The sequence below is a fragment of the Emydura macquarii genome, unplaced genomic scaffold (genome assembly GCF_026122565.2).
Source record: "Emydura macquarii macquarii isolate MOO-44397 ecotype Brisbane River unplaced genomic scaffold, CSIRO-AGI_Emac_v2 contig_1390, whole genome shotgun sequence".
NCBI lineage: Eukaryota > Metazoa > Chordata > Testudines > Chelidae > Emydura > Emydura macquarii.
In genome coordinates, this window is record NW_027131527.1 from 8812884 (window position 1) to 8833647 (window position 20764).

The 20764-nt window shown below is 42.1% G+C and overlaps 1 protein-coding gene across 4 annotated transcripts in view; it reads right to left on the reverse strand.

Annotated features, from left to right (window-relative positions):
• JMJD1C (jumonji domain containing 1C) overlaps nucleotides 1-13098 on the reverse strand; it is a 306160-nt gene extending 293062 nt beyond the window's left edge. For all 4 annotated transcript variants that reach the window (XR_010920649.1, XR_010920650.1, XR_010920651.1 and 1 more), the window contains exon 1: nucleotides 12640-13098. Coding sequence is in view for 1 of the 4 variants with exons in the window: in XM_067552587.1 (XP_067408688.1) it covers nucleotides 12640-12798 (159 nt within the window). In the remaining 3 variants the exon portion in view is untranslated. The remainder of the gene's footprint in view (nucleotides 1-12639) is intronic.
• Nucleotides 13099-20764: the final 7666 nt, after the last annotated feature.

A 20764-nucleotide genomic window follows, 5' to 3' on the forward strand; every position in this document is an offset into this window, starting at 1 on the left:
CACACTAGTCCAACTCTGAAACGCTATCAACAGCACTAACAGCAGCAGTGGACAAACAAATGTGGGTATCATTAGTTACAGAAAAACAAACTGAAGCAGTAAAAAATAAATCCTATTGGCAACAATGTACCCGGTAGGGTTTTGGATGCTGGTATCCCTACTGAGGCACAGTTAAAGTTATTGATTTTAGTAGTAGTAAGATTTATTTCTGTGGGGAGAGAAGTACAAGGAATGCTCTTGTAAGTGTCTTAACTTTTCGTTTCATTGCTTTGTACTTGTGTGGGGTGGGTGGGCAATTAGAACTATTTCACAATTAAGTTATCTGCATACTGATTTCCTAGGTTTTCTAATGTTTAAGCATATAACAGCACACCAATATGGTGGAGGATGTGGATGGCCCCAGGGCTACGGGAAGTGGGCGCAGCATGGAGTGGAATGTCTGGAGCTGTGCTGAAATGGACTTCTGCCAGGGTATGTTTATGGGCTACTGAAGTTATGCCAGCACAAATCTGCCACTCACCTTCCCCCACACCCTGCCAGAAGCCCACATGGCCTGGCCCCTGCCCACCCCAAGTGCATTCACAAGGAGCAATGAGAAGAGAAAGCTCAAGCACTAGTTAAAGTTTTACACTTCTTGGCAGAGAAAGCTTTAGATTGAGATGCTATTTCACTTCCTCATTTCCTTTAATCCTGCTTCCTGAGCCCAGACCCTCAAGCAATCTCCATTCCCTGCTTCTGCTTCCCATCCACTGTTAACTGTCCAACCCTGACTGCCCTTTCATCATCTTCTTGTAAACTAAATTCTAGGGGAAAAAAATCTAAGCACAAGACTACTATTTCAGTTATTTATATGCTGATTATTTTTATTAACACTTTTAATTTCCCATTTCCACTGCAATGAATGCCAAATATTTTCAAATATTTGTGACCAAATGTTTCTGATCACAAATGGATGCTCCTACATCTAACCTTACATTAAGCTTTATATGCATTTCTAGACATTATGGTTTAAACATAACCTAGAAAATGAGAATCAAGTATCCCAAATGCCATTCTCCCCCTCCCCCGAAGTCTGCAATCAATTGGACCTCTCTGACTTCAGCTGCCTCATTGATTTAAATGGGTTAGTTAACTCTGAAACCTAAAAATGGCAATGTAAATGCCAACATTTAACTACTTCATTGCTTATCATTTTAGCAGAAAGCTTCAGCTAATATGCAGGCAAGCATATGATTATAGAACACAGATGAAGGAACGGAGATTTGGTGGGAAAGTGGAGAACAGGCAAGTGAGTTGCTATGTTACTGTAGCAATAGAGCATCATTCGCTGAGCGGTGGCAATATGGGCGTGAGCAGTATTCAGTTGACATTTTTAGGTGTCCTCCCCCATCCTCTCTTCTCCCCCAAAACTTTGAGAGCTAAAAACTCATTTTTAAATCAAAGATTAGATACAAACACACCCATTCCATGTAAAAAATACTGGTTACTGTACTCGTGAAAAAAATTATGACAAAAGGGGCATACATGTACACTACATAGCACTCCACTGTACATATGGTGCATCCCATTTTACCTGTCTCAAGCCAGTAATTATTATGGGCCCAACATAATTAAAAAATATATCACTGAAAATCAAAGCAAATTATGTAGTATTTACAATTGTCCTCCCTTGCAAACTGTTAAAAAAAAATCTTAGCTCTTACAACAGTGAAATACAAAAACACTTCTGCAATTCTTAATACTGTATTTACACTACAGAGCTCAGGTTAAGAAATAAACAGTCTACTCAAAGAATAATTTTTTAGTTTAAATAGCTCTTCATTGTGACACTTTACATAGTCTAAGCCCCTGATTACTACCAACTTTCAACATTTATAAAGGCACAGAAAGAAGAACAAGAGAAAGGTTAATATGTTTTAAGAAACTTTCAAAAAGAAAAAAATATACTAAATGGCAAAATTAAAGCACTTACGTTTTCTATTATTAAATTATAGCAAACTGCAACATATACTTTTAAGAAAGACTTAACTTTTACAAGAGTTCCTGGCATAAAATGCACTGACTGCTATTTTTAGTACCGTTCTAATATATTAATATGAACAAACCCAAAATTAAAAAAAGAAATAAGGTCGAAACTACTAACATCAAAATTAGTTCCCTTTAAGCCCTTTGAATTCATGCAGAACCTTCCTTTTCAAAATTGAGCCTGTAAGATGGGTCTTATACCCTATACTTTGTTGCCATCATGCCTCACTATTCAAATGGCATTTAATCCTCTCCCTGACAATTCACCCAGTCTTCCACTATTCAGAACTACCAAAAACAGAAACAGAATATAAGTGTAGAGGGTTTTTTGATGACAGAGATAAAAGAAGCAGTGGTTGCTGCAAACTGACCAGGACAAAAGGTAGCTTCTTCTCTTCTGCTACCACTGTAGGCTTTTTTCCTATGGTGCAACAGTACTAATCAAACATTTCCTATTGATATCCTCAAAAATGCCTTTATTTAAGAGGTAATGGTATGTTTTGGGAAACTGGGAAGGGGGGATTAAGAGAAGTAAATTTCTGTGTCACTTAGTTACAGTGTTTTCCAAACTTTTGGGAGCTGAGCCCTCTTTCAGGAGGATATTTTTATGCCCCCCTTCAAACTCATTATGTGCTGGTTCAATGACTGCCAACCTTAATGTACGCATCTTGTATACACCAGTTAGTCTTTCCATATCCCCTCAGGGGGTCAACCCCACCACTTTGGAGAACACTGATTTATAGACCCACAACCTCGTCCCTTCTCCTCATTACCCCAGGCCACACTGCTACAAAGCCAACATTTTTATGTTGTGTTGTGTTGCTTGTGTTGCACTATAACTACTCTGATTTTCAGTGGAGAGTATATATCAATACCCTCCCTCCCAACAAGTCAATCTTCTATTTCACAGGGCTTTGGGGATGTATCTAAATACTATGAGCTGAAGCATACTCTGCCAACAAAAGCACAAGAAGTTGTCTGGACAGAGCTAGGCTTAACTGTGCAGTTGATTGATTTCAAAGGACCACTGGGATTCTTATTTATGTAAAATAGTCTGACAAACATATAAAGCACACCATACACAGTGTTTAAAAGAACCAACTCCTATGTTAAGTGTTACATACACAGAACTCATCTGTTCTCATTAAGAAGTTGTAACAAAAAAGTATTTGTCCAGCAAAAGGTGCCATCCACAATACAGGATAGGTAGAATACCTTTAATTACAGGAAAAAGGTTGGAAGAGAGTTGTTTCAAAGTAATCTTTGCTAATGCTCCCATTACCGCCACTTCCAACTCTTTCCTTCCTTCTTACCACCCCCCACACCACACACATTGCATTCAGGTACTGAACTGGGCCAACTGGCAATGACTCACAAAAACTGATAATTTTCCATTGTGGCTAAAATATTGAGCTCCAGAATGTAAGCTTCCATTATTTACAAAACGGTCTCTCTCTCTTATAGATGCAAAAAAATACCACCTAACAACTTAAAAACGTTAATCCAAATGGAACCAATTCAGTAATGCCTACATCAGTTTTCAGAGATCCTAATAAGGGGTTTACTCCAAACCCTAAATTGTGGTAATTTTAACGTCAACATTGTTGACAATTTCATTACTTATCAGAGTACGCAAGGAAAAAGAACCACATTACGAAGATATGCATAATCACATTAAGTGACATTGCATTCTGGCATCATAAATGGGTGGAGCTTGACTACACATTCTTCCTCCAACCCCCGCGCGCACACAAGCAAATTTCATAATTATTCTCCCCCGAAACATGACTTTTCAACTATAGTACTACAAATGTCACTATACACTTTGCATTCTTATTTGCCAAGAATATCTTCCTTCTCTTAAAAAAAAAAAAAAAAATAGGAGAATTCTAGAAGGATAAATGTCACTAATTTCATTGTCACAGAAGTATCGGTAAAAGTAAAACACAGACACCCCCATTAGTAAGCAGCAAGCTTCAGTATTTCATTTTACTCTGAAAAATAGTAAGAGGAGTAGAACAGAACCCAAATATTAACCCAGAACAGTTTTATTAATATAATTCATAAAAATATTTGAAAAAAGTTAATAAAAATACTAGCACATCTACCTAGGTGCTTTCTTGTTCTCCAGAATCTCCTCTCATTTAAAAACGAAGTCTCCAGCTGTTATGGTTGTTTGAAAATATGAACCAAATACAAATGATACAGCAGCATCTGTCCACTTGTACAGAGCATGAAACAATAGTTTAAGCCGTGATCTGCCCATTCATCTAATCTCAATAGGTGTTAATCCAAATGCAATGATGATACTATGCTCAAAGCATGAGTAGTAGTAGTATATTATGAAGTAATACAACGTCTCCTTGTACTGACAGTTCACTGGAGATATGTCCACATTCTTTATGGCAGAATGCAGAGGACATACACTACACGCCAGTCTACTACGGGTATAAATAGCAGTGTAGACAGCATAGCTTAGGCAAGTAGAGCACAGATACACTTGAACCCTGTGGGTATGTACCCTACACCGTTCTCTACACACCCAAGCAGTGCTTCCCCTGTGTACACTGCTATTTTTAGCAGTGTAGAGTCTTCCCGCTGCTACAGGGAAAGGCTCCAAGTAGCTCTCCATAGAAGCGGGGAGGCAGCAAGGAAAGGCTCTAGCAGTTGTCTATTGCCAGAGCCTTTCCCCCCATCCTCCTTTGCCAGAGCCTTTCCTTGCCACGGTGAGAGGCTCTAACAGTGGACAGCTGCTGTTTTTCCCGACTGCATCCCCCTACCATAGCCCCACTGACACATGTAGCTACATACCACAGTGTGGACACAGCCTGCTTTTTACTGAGGTGTGCAGCTACACAGACACTACATGCTGCTGCCAGTAGTATGCAGTGTACACATAGTCTTTGTTGCCATGATAGGCGAACACGGGAGAGAGCCACCACCAACTAAATCCAAGCAGGACAGCAGGGTATCTGAACCCAACTGAGGGAGAACCAAGCCCAAGGTCCCAGCAGAGCCTGAAGAGCATAGATTCTGAACATATGCACAATCTACAAAGAGGAGCATCTCATTTTGGCAGCTATTTTAGAGCAGAGCTTACACAACTACCACTATTTCCCCCCTTTTCATGCCTCTCAATTTGATCCCCTCAGTTTTTTTAAGGTATGCTCCTATGTTTGAACTACTTTAATTTTTTGCTGTTGTTAAGCTATGAAATTACCTACTGGCCTTTGAAAAATGTATTCACCTCTTTGTCAGCATAAACTGAAAAGAAAATGAGCTTCTCAAAAGAAATGTTGTGACAACAGTCCCAATCCTCTTCCTCTACTGAAGGTGGGGAGCAGGAGGAGAAAATGTTTCCTTCTCTTCCCCCATACACCCAGAAATAGATGATAGAATGCATGCTTTCATCCAGAGGTGCATAGCACAGTAACATTTACAAGAATCTTGTCAACTTCATTCTTGCTGGACAGAATGGTACCTAAAAAACTACTCAAATCCTGATTAGTTTCTGAAAATCTCTTGGGGCATGGTAACAAGAAAAGGAATAATTGCAATCTTCCCCACATTCTTCCATATTTCTGACACTGATTAGCTATGGTTAAAAAAAAAAAAAGACGTATCCCATCTCCCATCCCCCACCAGATCCAAAGACAACAGCCTAGTGGTAAGTTTAGCACCTCTTGCCAAGAGCTGGTTTGAGACACATACTGGGCTTCTCACCAAGATGTTGTTCTTGGGCCCCACAGCAAAGAGAGACAAGAAGCTTCCATCTTTTTGTATTGTCCTCTGAGTATTTGGGGTCTAGTACATTCTTCAAGTCCTACTAACACATCCATTATCATCTAGGGCATATCACATTGCTATTTGGTGCATCCATAATCAGACCAATATTAAACAGAACTGAGGTAACAAAGTCCTGAAAAGCACAGAATTTTTTAACCACAACCTTACCCGATTATGTTAACAACAATCATTCAATTTGATATTGTTTTTTATTTTACCTTACACAACTAGCTTTAAAACTATGATTCACCATCTGCTTTGTCTGACATTAATAGTTTTTATTTGAAGCTTTTTCTGCAATTGATACTTCCATTATATTGATAGTCCAAATCCTCTCATACCTCAACAACTCTGTTAATTTTTAGCAATCAAACTTAAACAAGGAAAAACAAAGCTAGATTCTGATTTGTATTATGTAAAACTTGCTTTAAAAATTTCTCTCACAACCTATCTTATTAGTAAGTTTAGTAAAAGACTAAAATGCAGGACCCTACCTAAAATCAAATGTGAAATGCTTAACACTGACACATGGCAAAAACTACCACAATCACCAAAATTATGCTTTTTAAACTTTTAAACTACAGTAATGTTATCACCCATTAGGAAAAGTAAGCAAAAGAAGGGAGAGTACATAATTTACAGGACCAGAAAAGACTGGGGGTGTAGAGTGTACTACAAGGCCTATATGGCCAAGGATACAGAGCTGCAGCCATGCCAGCATAACCCCATAATGTAGATGCAGCCTACACTAATAGAAAGGGTTTTTTCCTTTGCTATAGGAACACCATCTCCACAGACAACAGTAGCTACATTGATGGAAACATTCTTTCATCAACCTAGCTGTGTCTACACAGCTACTCCAGCTGTGTCTACACTGGTGTATGGTTTTTTTTCCACACCCCTGAGCAACATAGTTAGGTCAACCTAAGTGTAGACCAGGTCTGGGAAAATACAGCTTTGTATACCGTGTCATCATGTTTAGCTACATCTTCAGCAAAAACTTTCAACATGAGGAGCATTTCTACAGAATAGAATTATAGAAATGTAAAAGTAAAAGTGTGTCAATCAGGTTTATATTTTATACTACAAAATTTTGCACATTTGTATTCTGTTAGATACCGTACAAAGGATAAATACATGCAAAGCCCACCATCACTCTTCTCAAGAAACTAACAGAACATAACTTTTACACGATTTCTTTGTTCACATACCACCAGATATGAGAAACTAAAAATACATGTGAAAAGTTGGATCAGAATTGTTATTGTACATTTTCTGTAACAGAATGTGTTAATTATTCTGTAAACAGCAAACAAAGCCACAGAAAAAACTTCTGTATGCTAAAGTAGTATTTTTTCAAATCTTTGGAGGTACTTTCCACACCCTCTCCCCAAAGAAATTAAATCTTCTCCTTTAACTTGCTGGCTTATTGGTTGCTTTGGTGATATATACAGAAAGTTACCACATCTGCTTATCTTAAAACACTATTCCCAGGAGACTCAAGTTACTGGATTCTTGATTTCATTGTTGTCCGACACTGCCATATAGAAATGGCATCAAACTATGTTGGTGTACTTAATGCATAGCTTTAGAAATCAGAAAAACAGCAGATTTCACTATAAATTCACCATAACTGATAATCACACTTTTTTAATTAAAAAAGACTACCCGTGCACATGACCTTTTAAAAGAGGTACCCTCAACTTTAAAAGCCTATTTCCTAGTTTCTCCTTTGAGTAGAGGAAAAAAAAATTTAAATAGGAAAAATATTGCAAAGCTACAAAAACTGGCAGAACTCATGGGTCAATGTTTAAACCAAACCAATTTTTTAAAGTGTATTATTTTTTAATTTGACTAGATTTCAAATAGACAATGTACCTTTAAATACTTACCTTTTACAATAGCAGAACCTCTGACATAATTTTCTATTCAATCCTGATAATATTGACTGAACTAGTGTTCTGCAAAACTGAGGCCTGAAAATCAACTGATACTGGTCAGCAAAGAACTGATAGGTCATATGGTGTTGACTCTACTTCCTTGCTAATGGCTACTTCTATAGGTTTCCAGAATCATCACTACAAATAGCAGTAGGAGGCCTTTAAAAGCACTTGGAAATAAGAAGGAAAAGAGATCACAAAAGAGTCTCTCTCACAGACAAGAACCATGAACAGACCATTAAAAATATATATATTTATTTTCCTTTTTCCCACCCCATGTATAAGCAAGTGCTGCTGTTACCACAGGGATGTTCCAAAATCACAAATGGAAGATGAGGTGGTCTATGACACTACTGACCTGTGGTTCACACTACAAAAAAGTTTGAGAACCACTGCTTAAAGAAGTTCAGCAGACCCTTAAAAAAAGGTGCTAAAATTAATTGTTGAGGTTAGAAGAGTAATTTTACATTAGGGTTGTATGTATGTATGTATACTGGGTTATACAGTGTGTTTAGTACACCTTACAACATGAACTACAGAGTACATTTAGGAACAGCCAGGGGTTCCAAATCCTGGGCAAAAGGAAGATGTGTGCACTGCAGGCACACCATGGTCATTTTCCAAATGACAGATGCCAGAAGTATAGCAACCACTGCTAGCTGGTTTAGCCATCCTCCATGCCAGTACAGAAACCACTACAGCCAGTATAGAAAAATGGAGGAAAGGGAAAATTCCGTAAAATACTGAGGACAAGACAATGCAATACTTTTCCCTTTTACTCAGTCTCTGGCTTTCAAATATTCCATTTTCACAGTTCATTATGTTCTATGCAAGTTAATACATTAATTATTCACGATTTCAATGTAGTTGATAAGAAGTGTGAATTATCATACTCATCACTCACTAAGGGGTGTCCAGGCCACCCCTGTTGGCCATAGCCCTAGCCAGTGCTGGTCTCTCCAGGGTTCTGGGAAACAGGGAGCCGGGGCTGAGGCCGGAGCTAGGGGCACCACTGAGGAAGAGCAGTTTCCCTGCCAATTATCCCAGGAGTCCAACCTGAGCACCAAGGATGGGCTCTAGCTGGTGCTCCAAGCATATGCCAAGATTGCTTCATAGAGCTGCACCTTCACAATACAGCCATGATTGTCCCACTGCACTGGCAGTCACCATAGTCTGGGTGGGAGGGGGCTTCCCTCACTAAATCTCACACGCCTGCACCCAAGATAAGCAGGGAGCAGGATGCTTGGAGAGGACAGGGAACAGAACAGGGAACCCCATCCACGTAGCCCTCTCCCTCTCTCTGCAGGTGGGGGGCCTTCTCCATCTGTCTGATCCCCAGGGGCTAGTACATCAGGCAGGGGATGAGGGATGAGCCTCTCCACATCCCCAGAGGTATGGAACCAAGGAGAAACAAGGGAGAGCTCACTGAAACAGAGCAAAGTGTGACTGAGGGGAAGGGTTGCTCCCATGTGCGGGTGCTGCCAGGTAATTTAAAGCCGAGGCACTGCCAGATGATTTGGGAGTACATGGAAGGGATCACTGCTGGCTAGTATAATAACCACAACAAATGCACCCAAAATAGACTAATTTTTACATTATAACCATCAAAGAAATTGACAAAGCTCATCAATCTGTTACTATTCAGAACACTGTATGAAGTAGTGAAACTACCAAAGGACATTTCAATTTCACTCTGCTAATGAGTAGACCTGGAGTTATTCACAGGGAGGACCACCTAAAAATGGAAGCTGTGGAAGGATTAGAGACACAGCCAAATGGTTGTGGAGATAGGGAAGACACAGAAATGTCCTTTGGAAGAGGGATTTCATGTATATCAAACACCTGCTAGTCAGAGGCTTGGTCTACATTTAAAACATATGTTGGTATAGCTACACTGGTTAGAGAAATGAAAAAAAAGAAAGAGACCTCTGATCAATATAAGCTATGCTAACCAAACCTCTAATATTGATAACTCTAAAAACAGAAGAGGACTTTTGTCAACATAGCTAACGTCCTTCAAAGACATGGCGTTCCTACACTGACAGAAAACCCTTCCTTGGTCAGTGTAGGTTGTCTCTACACGAGGGGGCTATCCCAGCATAGGCTCAGTACTGCAGACATTCCATGAGACATATTAATTACAAGTGTAAAGAAAATTCAATAAAAACAAGCCTACAGTCTTGTTACTGTAACCTTTGTTCTCTCTTCTCCTTAACCCCTTTATTCTTTTGTTCATTTGTACCTTATCATGTATCATGAATTATGTACATTCTGTAAAGCACCTAGAGAGAGGAAGGATAGTCCAATGATGTGCCAGTCTGGGACCTGAGAGACCTGAGTTCAGTTCCCAACTCTACCACAGACTTCCTGTGACTTGGGGAACTGAGCCACAGAGTAAAATGGCTTGTCCATCTGTAAAACAGGATGTGAGGATAAACACTTTAGAAGATGGAAAAGTGCTTAGTAATGTGCGGTAATGAGACCATGTAAATACCTACAACAGATAGCAACTAGCACTTTCCGCGTACTGTATGAAACACAAAAGATAAATCCAGTGACGTACCAAGGGCTAGATGGGGGGCCCATGCCCCCGGGTGCCATCCTGGGGAAGGGGCCACCAACCGAGCCCACAGAGGAGTAGCCACCCCTCACTGTCACACGTGGCCAGGGCTCTGCGTCTGTGCCGAGTGTAGTATCAATAACTAAGACCTATCAGAATTTGAGACCATTCCAGACCTACGTCCCAAAGTCTGATAGGTCCTGGTTACTGGCACTACACCGGCAGCCAAGGGCTCCCAATGCGGTGGGAGCAAGTGTCCTCCTGGCCCTTTCACCCCCATGCTGGGCACAACGAGCGAGCCACGGGGACCAGAGTCCATCACCACGACCCCTGTGGGGCTGCCAGCTGCCCCCACAGCAGGGGAGTAGGGAACAGCAGGAAACGGGGGTGTGTACGAATAAAAGTATTGGCCCCCGGGTGCCAGAGACCCATGGTATGCCACTGGATAAATCCCCTTAAAAAAAGGTCTAGGGATAGCACTTTCCTCTATTCAGCACAGTTTCTTACTAGAGTTTACTGATTGGTATAAGACTCTAGCTAGTAAGAGTTGGTACATTTTTCGTTGTGTTGCACAGTATGTTTTTATTTCCATAACTAGATATATATTCTACAAAACTAGCATTCCTTATAGTAACAAATCTATAGAACTCCACAGCGTCATACAAAACCAAATGATATTAGAAAGATTAAGACAACAGACATCTCACAAAGAAGAGGAAGGGACAGATGATATGCAACTGTGAATTAAAGTATCTACACTAGACCATGGTAATGACACCAGTGTTTGAAGTGTAAATGTTTCTAGTTGTACAAATAAAGCTTAAACCCAGTGATGAACAAAGACAAGCATAGATTACTTTAGCAGACCACACTTTTTCCCCACCATATGAAGCAATCAATAACCTCTAAAATTGTGTAAATATTTTGGGCTACCTGATTTTTCATATAACAGAAGGAATTACACTTAGAACAGTATTTAAATCTTGAATTGTTGTGCCATTTGAACAGTAGTAGGAAACTGCACAATGCAGTTCTGTGATTTTCTATCTGTACTGAAAGAATTTATGTAGCCATGATGTTTAATCAAGTGTGCACTTAGATGCTCAAAATAATATAAAATATGCAACAGTACAACTGCAACAGTACCAATGCATATATTACAAGAGTCTGGAATTTAAAAATTAAAGATTAATTTCCTATAGCATACGAATTCCATTTTACAGATTACGTATTCATAACACTAACCCAAGGAAATCCTGATTGTTTCTTCCCCTAGCGAGAATGTGTCTCAACACAACAGAATATATCCTTGCTTGTCCTCTCCCTCCACACACATTCCTACACCCCTTAGAAAAACACTGACAACTGCACATAGAAGGAAAGGAAACAACGCAACACAATATTTTATTATTTTGTTATTGCAAAAGTATTTTTAAACCTATCACTTAATATTAAATAAAAACAGCTTTTACAGACCATTTTAATATGAATATTCAACCAAGTAAATAATTGTTTCTTAGACCTGACATATAAAAGGGCTGGTTATTTTCACTCCACGGAGAAACTAGATTTTATTTTCAACCTTTCCTAGTAAAATATAAATTTGAAGAACTAAAATGATCAGAGTAGCAGCCCTATCTTACACGCAAACAGAATAAATCTAATCAATGCCACCGCCTCTGTCCTCCTCACATATGCTAAACACACACACAACACAAGTCTGTCCATTAAGATTAGGGGTGCCGATCTCTCTTGGGAAGCGAAAGAAACCTTACCCCAATCTCAATCCTCAAATTACGGCCGCTTCTTGCTGCTGCACTCAGGATAATTTCTATGATTAGTGATCCACGTCAACCCGATTCTCCACCACACACCACGGTGTGTGCATGCAGCAAGAAGAGGCTGACATGCACTTCCATGCTACAGAGAGCAAAAGGGGGCTGTGTGTTTACCACTGCACTCCGTACCTCATTTTGGGTGCCTAGTGAGAGGAAAGCACAGGCTGTGTCATACCCTCTTGTCTGCAAGCAGAGCGGGGTGTCCTGTTACCATTCCCACTTCTGCTACCCCTCGCACCGAGCAGGGCCCCAGCTGGGAGGGGACACCCCGCTGCCCAACCCCCAGGATCTGAGCTCAGCCCTACGGAGAGGGGACGAGACGCCTGTACACCCCCCCGCCGCGGGGTGAGAACCGCAGGAGGGGGAACCCGCTCTCCCTCCCCTCCCCTCCCCTCCCTCACGCCTGCTGAGCAAGGCCCCGCGGGGGTGTCCGGAGCTCCAGCCGCGCAGTGGGGGCACACCGCGGGAGGGCCTGGGGCCGGTCTCTTACCGCCAGCTCGGGGCTGTGCGAATCCCGGTGGGACACGGCGCGGATGACCCCAGCTCGCCAGCGCCCGCTCTCCCCGCGCTCCGGCGGCTCCTCTTCGCCGCCCCAGACACACAGGAACCGCTTCCCCACCAGCTCCGGCCGCGTCTCCACCACCGCCATGGCTGCTGCCGCCGCCGCACAGGCACCGCACCAGCCGCCCAGCCCGCTCCTCTACGGGCCGCCCATGCCAAGAGCCCGGCCGAGCCGAGGGGAGCGGGGCTGTCTCTGCGGCTGGCTGCGTCCGTCCCCCGCGCCCGCTGCGAGCCGGGCGCCCCGGGCAGCTCCGCCGCCGCCGCGACCAGCCTGACACAAACACACGAAGGGGAGGGGCGCGGGACCCGCTCTCACCACATCGCTGCGGACCCGACCACTCCGCCCACACAGCCCACTGCCATGGAGACCGACACCACGCGCCGTCTCCCTCCGCCAGACAACGCGAGCGGGGAGGGAGGAACTACTACTGCATGGGAAAGAGTCCGGCCCCACAAACTGCTGCTTTGCTAGTACTGAGCATGCTCAGTAACATCCGCTGAAGCCGCTGCCCTGGCTCTGCCCTCCCTGGGGGTCGCGGGCTGCTCCCTGCTGTTCTCCGGGGCAGAGGGGCGAATCGGAGGGGGGATGGGCAGAGTCTCTGCGGGGGCAGACTGACTGCACAGGACGGGCAAGCAGGTGAGGGAGTGAGAGGGTCAGGATTGGGAGTAGGGGAGCTGCCATGCACGGTCTGAGAGGAGCCTCCTGGGCTACGGAGGACGGGGAGGGGGGGAGTGACAGTCACCCAGTCGGGGTGAGTCTTCTGCAGTGGCTGCAAAAATAAGGTATTGGGGTAGAGGAGCTTTTTCCCTTCCCTGGCAGGACGGTGCCCACTTCCCAGGGCTGTGGTCTTAGAGGCACGGTACTTCCCAGTGCCTAGACCCAGCATCTCTTCCCCATCTGCTATGATGTGTTGAGATGCTAAAGGAGTCTTGATTCAATTAAATACTTTACATACAACCACTCTGAAAATTATAATTGTCTTATGTGTTTTTAGTCTTTAAAGGAATACCTTTTCCATGTATACCTCTTCATAAAGCCTCATAGCAGTTCACACGTCTTCGCTACAATTCTCTCACTGCCTCAGTTGGACTGCCTTTTTCTTGTAATCCACTATAAATGCAGTTTCAATCCTTTAAATTTACTTTTTTAAATGCTATTTTTGTTACTCTTAGGTCTTCATCATTTACATTTGTTAATATTGTGGAGATTGTGCTATTTAATTGATATTTTAACACCAAATAATCATTGAAAACATTAGTAGTTTCCAGTAGCATCAGCAATCATATCTCACAGTGTTTTAGTATAGCACTTCCTGTCTGCATAATGACAGTTTTTAATTCTAAATTGCTGTTCTTTTTTCATACACAAGTTTATTCTTTGGGATCATGTGACTTCTGACTGACTGATGTTCTTGTTTGGTATCAAAACTTCTTCAGTTTCGTTTGATCCACCACTCAGGATTGCCTTTGTCAATTATTATTTTGCCTCTCTAGCCAGCATGGTAGTACTTTTTCACATGTCACCATGTGGGTAGAATTTAGTTCCCAAATAGTCACCACAGGCCAAATTTTTAAAGAGTAAAAGCACCTAGATGCTTTTGAAAATACCTTTAAAAATCTGGCCGAAAGGGCACTATACTATGGTGTGTGAAATTCTTCTCAACAAACAAATTTCTACTAAATATAGGTATAAAAGCCTGAGATAGACTGACAACCATCAGTATTACAAAACTATGTATTTTGCACCTGAAAGTCATGAAATTAATATAAATAAATATACTGGAGGTTCTTTTAATTTGCCTTTTTGTTTCTGAGCCTTTAAGGTGCACTAGCTTTATACTTTTGCTATTATCTTTCCGAAAGAATCCATATACCTAAAACAATTGTACATTCCTATAACATTCAATACCATTTTGGACTTCCGGTAACATGATTCCCCTCTCCCTTTGTAACTGAAAATTTACTAAAAATCCTTATTTCTCTAAGTAATTCACCATCCTGCAAACAACTGAAGCACACACTTTTCTATTATTTTATTTGTTGCATACATCAATGTTGATTTTTCTACTTAATTGTTTATATTTCTAATTGCTTTTTTTAATTTCATAGCCTTTTATGTATTTTGTTATGGTACGTTTCAGTGACGTTCTTCATTCTGACAAGTTTACTGTCCTGTACTGCCAAAATCAAGGATTTGTTAGGATGAATTATCCTGTTACTCTTTTGCATTGGTTGCCTTTTGGAAAAACTAAAATTCCTTGTCTCCACTATGTTTTCATAGAGAGATAACTAATGCATGTTAGTTATCCCATGGTAAAAACACACATTGTCTTAACACTGAGGACACAGACTATCATGCAGATGTTAAATTAACCATTATTATTCAGAGCTTGGCAACTCCGATTAACACTGCTCCTTCGACATCAGACATATTTGCATCTGAATGTCTGCAGTCCCGTCCCCCCCCCCTTTGTGTGGGTGTCATGGAAAATCGGTTAAAGTGTTTTAAACTAAAGCAATTAACAGAGGCTTCTCCTCCCCCCCCCCCCCCCCCCCGCCAATTGCCCTTATTAATGGCATGTCTACAGGGTCTGACACTGAAGATGTGAAGTTAATGCACATTCATTACAGCTCTTTAAACCCCAGTATGGACACACTCCTTCAGAAGTAAAGTGGCTTTAGTTTTGATAACGTCAGTCAGGGCAACTATAGAAGATTGCAGGAGTCCTTTCCCAACATGCTATTAATCATCAGACCTTAAACAGATGTTGAACATCTTTAAAATTTTGTGTAATCCTGGTGTATCCCACACTTGATTTTATTAAGTCCAAAGAGAAGGAGTGAAGTAATGGAGCACTCACAGAACCATGAAAATGTAGGACTGGAAGGACCTCCGTAGAGCATCTGGTTTAGTCACCTGCACTGAGGCAGGACTAAGTATTATCTAGACCATCCCTGACGTTTTTGTCTAACCTGTTTATAAAAACCTCCAATTATGGAGCTTCCACAATCCCATAGGTAATTTGTTCCAGTGCTTAGCTACCCTTGCAGTGAGGACATTTTTCCTAATGTCTAATCTAAATCTTTTTTTAAGCTGCAATTTAAGTTCATTACTTCTTGTCCTGTCTTCAGGGGATAAGGACAACAATTTATCACCCTCCTCTTTATAACCTTTCTGGTACTTGAAGACTTATGTCCCTCCGCTTAGTCTTTTCTTTTCCAGACTAAAAAAAGCCTGTTGTTTCAATCTTTCCTCACAGGTCATGTTTTCTACATCTTTAATCATTTTTGTTGCTCTCCTCTGGACTTTCTCTAATATGTCCACATCTTTCCCAAAGTGTGGTGCACAGAACTGGATACAGGAGTCCAGCTGAGGCCTTATCAGTGCTGAGTAAAAGAATTATTTCTCATGTCTTGCTTACAACACAGCTGCTAACACATCCTAGAATGATGTTTGCTTTTCTGGCAACAGTATTACATTGTTGACTCATATTTAGTTTGTGATCCACTAGAATTCCTAGATCCTTTTCTGTAGTACTGCTTGCTGGGCAGTTATTTCCCATTGTGTATTTGTGCAATTGATTTCCTAAGTGTAGGGCTTTACATTTGTCCTTATTAAATTTCCTCCTATGTCTTTCAGACCATTTCTCCAGTTTGTAAAGATCACTTTGAATTCTCATCCTGTCCTCCAAAACACTTAAAAGCCCACCCAGGTTGGTGTCATCCGCACATTTTATAAGTCTACTCTCCAATCCATTATCCAAGTCATTAATGAAAATATTGAATAGTAGCAGACATAGGACTGACCACTGCGGGACCCCACCAGATATGCCCTCCCAGTTTGACAGTAAACCATTCAAATCTACTCGCTGAGTACGGTCTTCCAATCAGTGGTACACCCATCTTATAGTAGTTTAATCTGGAGTCTAGATTCTAGACCACATTTCCCTAGTTTGTTTATGAGAGTGTCATATGGGACAGTGTCAAAAGCCTTACTAAATTCAAGATACATCATATCTACTACTTCTCCCCTATTCAGTAGCCCAATAACCCTGTCAAAGAAGGAAATTAGGTTCGTTTGGCATGATTTTTTCTTGACAAATCCATGCTATCTATTCCCGATTACCCAGTTATATTCTAGGTGCTTACAAATGGATTGTTTAATAATCTGTTACAGTATCTTTCCAGGAATTGAAGTTAGTTTGACTGTTCTGTATTTCCTGGGTCATCTTTGTTCCTTTTAATAGAGACTTAAAGCTAGATTTACAAAGGTTTAGGTGCCTATGTCCCAATGTTAGGCTCCAAAGCAATTCCCCAAACTACTGCCAAATCCTTTAGGCACTTAGGTTATGTTCAAACTGACGGCGACAAAATCGCCGCTGCCAGATCGATCTTTCTTGATCAATTGAGCGGTCAGTGAGACCTGCTCAATCGATCAGGAAGTCAACTGAGTAAGTCCACCCCCTCAAGTAGCCGATGGGCTCAACGCAGTGACAACAGTGCGCAGAAGGGAAGCAGAGCAGTCGATGTCAGTTACGCAAACTACTCTGTGTAGTTTGCGTAACTCCTGTCGACCGCCGCCTAATCGTGCGGTAAGTGTGAACCAGCCCTTAAACCCACTCAGTGCCTACATTTTCAGGGTAAAAATTGCTTTGGTGCCTATGTTTTTGCCTCTGAACATATGCACTGCTGCCTTATTCTAGGTATCTGGATGCCTATATACCTCTTAAGACCCAGAGCGATTCACAAACCAGGGAAGATTGTGGGGGAGGCTATTTTGCTTGTGGGGCCCAATCCAGTAGGTGTGCACAGAAGCTGCCTACTGGATTAGGTCCCATTCAAAATCTGGCTGGAGGAGGACATAGGTCTCCATCCACCTTATAACTTCTAGCCCAGGGGTTAAAGCACTCTCATCTGAGATATGGGCACTTGAGGTTCAATTCCCATCCTCAGACAACAGGGAAAAAGGATTTGAAGAGGGATCTCCTACATCCCAGGTAAGTATTCTAACCACTGCACTAGAAGAAACAAGATGGATACTTCCCCTTCCTCTGGCTGTTTGTGTGGAGTTAAGCTAGGGTGATCAGCAAGCAAGTGTGAAAAATCAGGAAGGGAGTGTGGGGTAATAATTGCTTATATAAAAAAAAAGCCCTGAGTATCGGGACATCTGGTCACCCTAAATTAGGCACTTGCCTATCTCATTCTCTCAAGAAACAGCTTAGGCACCTAAGCCGCCTGACTCAGGAAAGGGGTTACCATTGAGGGATGGGCAGGCAGAGTTAGGCACCTATCTGTAGCACAGAACTCTGTGAGGAGGTGGAGCTTAGCACACACCCCTCCAGTCAGCATCTCCCATTGGCTGTTTTATGAAGCTCTCCACCTAACACGCTGGTTTCTGTGGATCTCACTGTGAGGCACCTCTCTGTCCCCATTCATTGTGTAGGGAGTTTAGGTATGTAACAAAGGATCTGAATTTCAGTGATGTTCCTGTGACTTTCTTGGTACTCAAAAGCCAGACACTGTGATACTGAGCACTGCAATGCCTAAGTGCCTTTGTAACTCTAGCTCCAAAGTTTTTTCCTCACTGCTAAAAAAGGAGGTTTTAGTTTTGTTTAACTTGGGATAACTAAGGTGAGGACAAGGCACTTGGGTTTTAGCAATAAAGAAAAGACCTGAGAAAATGTTTCTGGAGTGAGAGCAGAAGGCAATATGCTCATGTTTGTGCCAAAGTAGGAGAAGTGCAAATTTTGTCCTGAAAACTTGATCGATATGTCTGACAGTAACAATGAGCTAATGAGAGGTGCTTCTGTAAAGAACAATGGCAGATTTTCTGCCTAATAGCTTGTGTTTAAAATGTATTCATAAGAATTTCAAATACCATATACAATGCTTTACACTAATTCAGTACCGCCAACGGGGGGCAATTTTAAAAGGACCCGGGCCATAGGCGGCAGGTGAAGCTTCCCCTCAGGGAAACTAGCTCCCTATCCCACCTCTTCTGCCCATGGCCACGCCCACAATCTACCCCCACTTCACCCCAGGCCCCAACCCCACCCCCTGCCCGCTCAGCCCTCTCGCCACATCCCTCCCCCCCCCCACCATCCTCCTCTCTTCCACACACCCCCTTCCCCACTCAGCTCGCCCATATTGTCACTCACCACCTGGGGGCAGAGAGGTGTGGAAGAGAGGAGGGAAACCAACTGGGGGGGAGGGACATGCTGGCAAGTGAGCTGTGTGGGGGAGGGGAGGGGCCTGGGGCGGAGTGGGAGTGGCGTGTGGGCAGGGTCTCATGCGAAGAGGTCAGGTGGGACAGGGAGCTAGCCTCCTTGAGGGGAAGCCTTACCTACCACCCATGGTCATAAAACTTAGCCATCCCTTTCTAGGGGTGGGGGTCTTTAACTGTTCTGCCCTGGGGCCCGGAATTGCTGTCGGCAGGCCTGCACTAGTTCCAATATTTTGTGTGCATTAAATGTTTGTTTACTATAGGCCATACAGTTTCTAATCTACAATGGAAAGAGATTAATAAAGAGAACACAATACCTTCATTCAGGGTTTTACATACAATAGCCCTTCAGTTTAACTCTGTAGAATGCTTTCCCAAATTACAACATCTTTCATTATTTGTGTCCAAATTTAAAATAGAGATTTCACAGTGATAGCAAATTGTGAAAGGAATGCCCCCAACCATTACAACTTGCCACCCCCTGGATCAAGAGACAGGAAAAAGTGAGAGCTAGCAAATTGTGACAGGTGTATCCCCAAACATCACAATTAGCTACCTCTGGACCAGAGGATTGCAAAGTGTGAGGCAGCAAGTTATGACAGGCATGCACCCATCCATTATAACTTGCTATCCCTGGATCAGAGGATAGTGAAAGGCAAAGGCAGCAAATTGTGACTGGGCAGCAAATAAGAACATGGTCCATAGATGTCAGTAACTGCTACCAGTAGCAAATTGTGACGGTAGCAGTTTGTAATATTACACCTGGCTGGGGAAGTCAGTGGGGGCTGATGCTGCGATGGAGGCAAATACGTCTGCTTTAGCAGGAGCTGCAGTGGGAAGGCAGCCACCACAAACTGCTGCTCCTACGGGAGACGGGGCTGCAGTGAGAAGCAGCAATAATAGTAACATGTTACGTCTGCTCTTCCGACTGCTGCTGCTGCCCTGGGAAGTACAGCAGCAGCAATCCATGGATGGAGTATTCCTATTACAGCTGCTGCAGCTGGAGCAAGAGTTACAAAGGTAAGGAAAGCAGCAGCAACAGTAAGGTAAGATGTTGCTATTCCTGCCTTGCTTTCCTTCTTAGTTTCATCGTAGAAGGTTTTTTATTTTATTTACCATTCCCATCCCTGCAGAATTATTCATGCCAGATGAGGTCACCATCTCTCTCACTGAATGAAAAGCCCTCCCAGGAAAAATTCTACCTATCCAGAGTCATGTTTTTCAATGAATATGGTCTTGCCATGGTTACGGTGCAGAACAGTGTTGCGGTGATGCTGCTGCAGAGGAGGAAAACTGCATCATTCTGGTGAATGCACATAGGATAATGGAGTCCATCTACACCATTGTTTGAAAGTACAGCCTATTCAGGTATTCCAGAAAGTTCTAAACTGTGACATACTGTTAGCCTCTTATTTCTGTCCTAGCTAAATTTGAGTTTCGTAGTTTGTTTTAAAGCTTGTCAATAAACAATATCTTTTCAGTGGCATTGTCAGTCACTAACACAATCTGTTTGTAGACAGGTGTTAATGGCAAACCTATGATAATGACATTTTATTTCTACATTTGCTAAATGCCTCAAGGCTGCAAATGATCAATTCAATTATCAGGACTTACAGTAAAAGGAAAAATTTCAGACAATCCTAGCAATGGAAAAAACAAACATTGATATTATATATGTCCACTCAGATAAATTCTTTTCCACATAAACCACCCCCCAACAACTATTCATTATCTGAATCTGCCCTAAAATAGTTACTTACTTATGTCCTGTCCCAAAGGGATTATCAACAGAAAGTATGAGAAAACAACTGCACTGAATTTTCCAACGCTT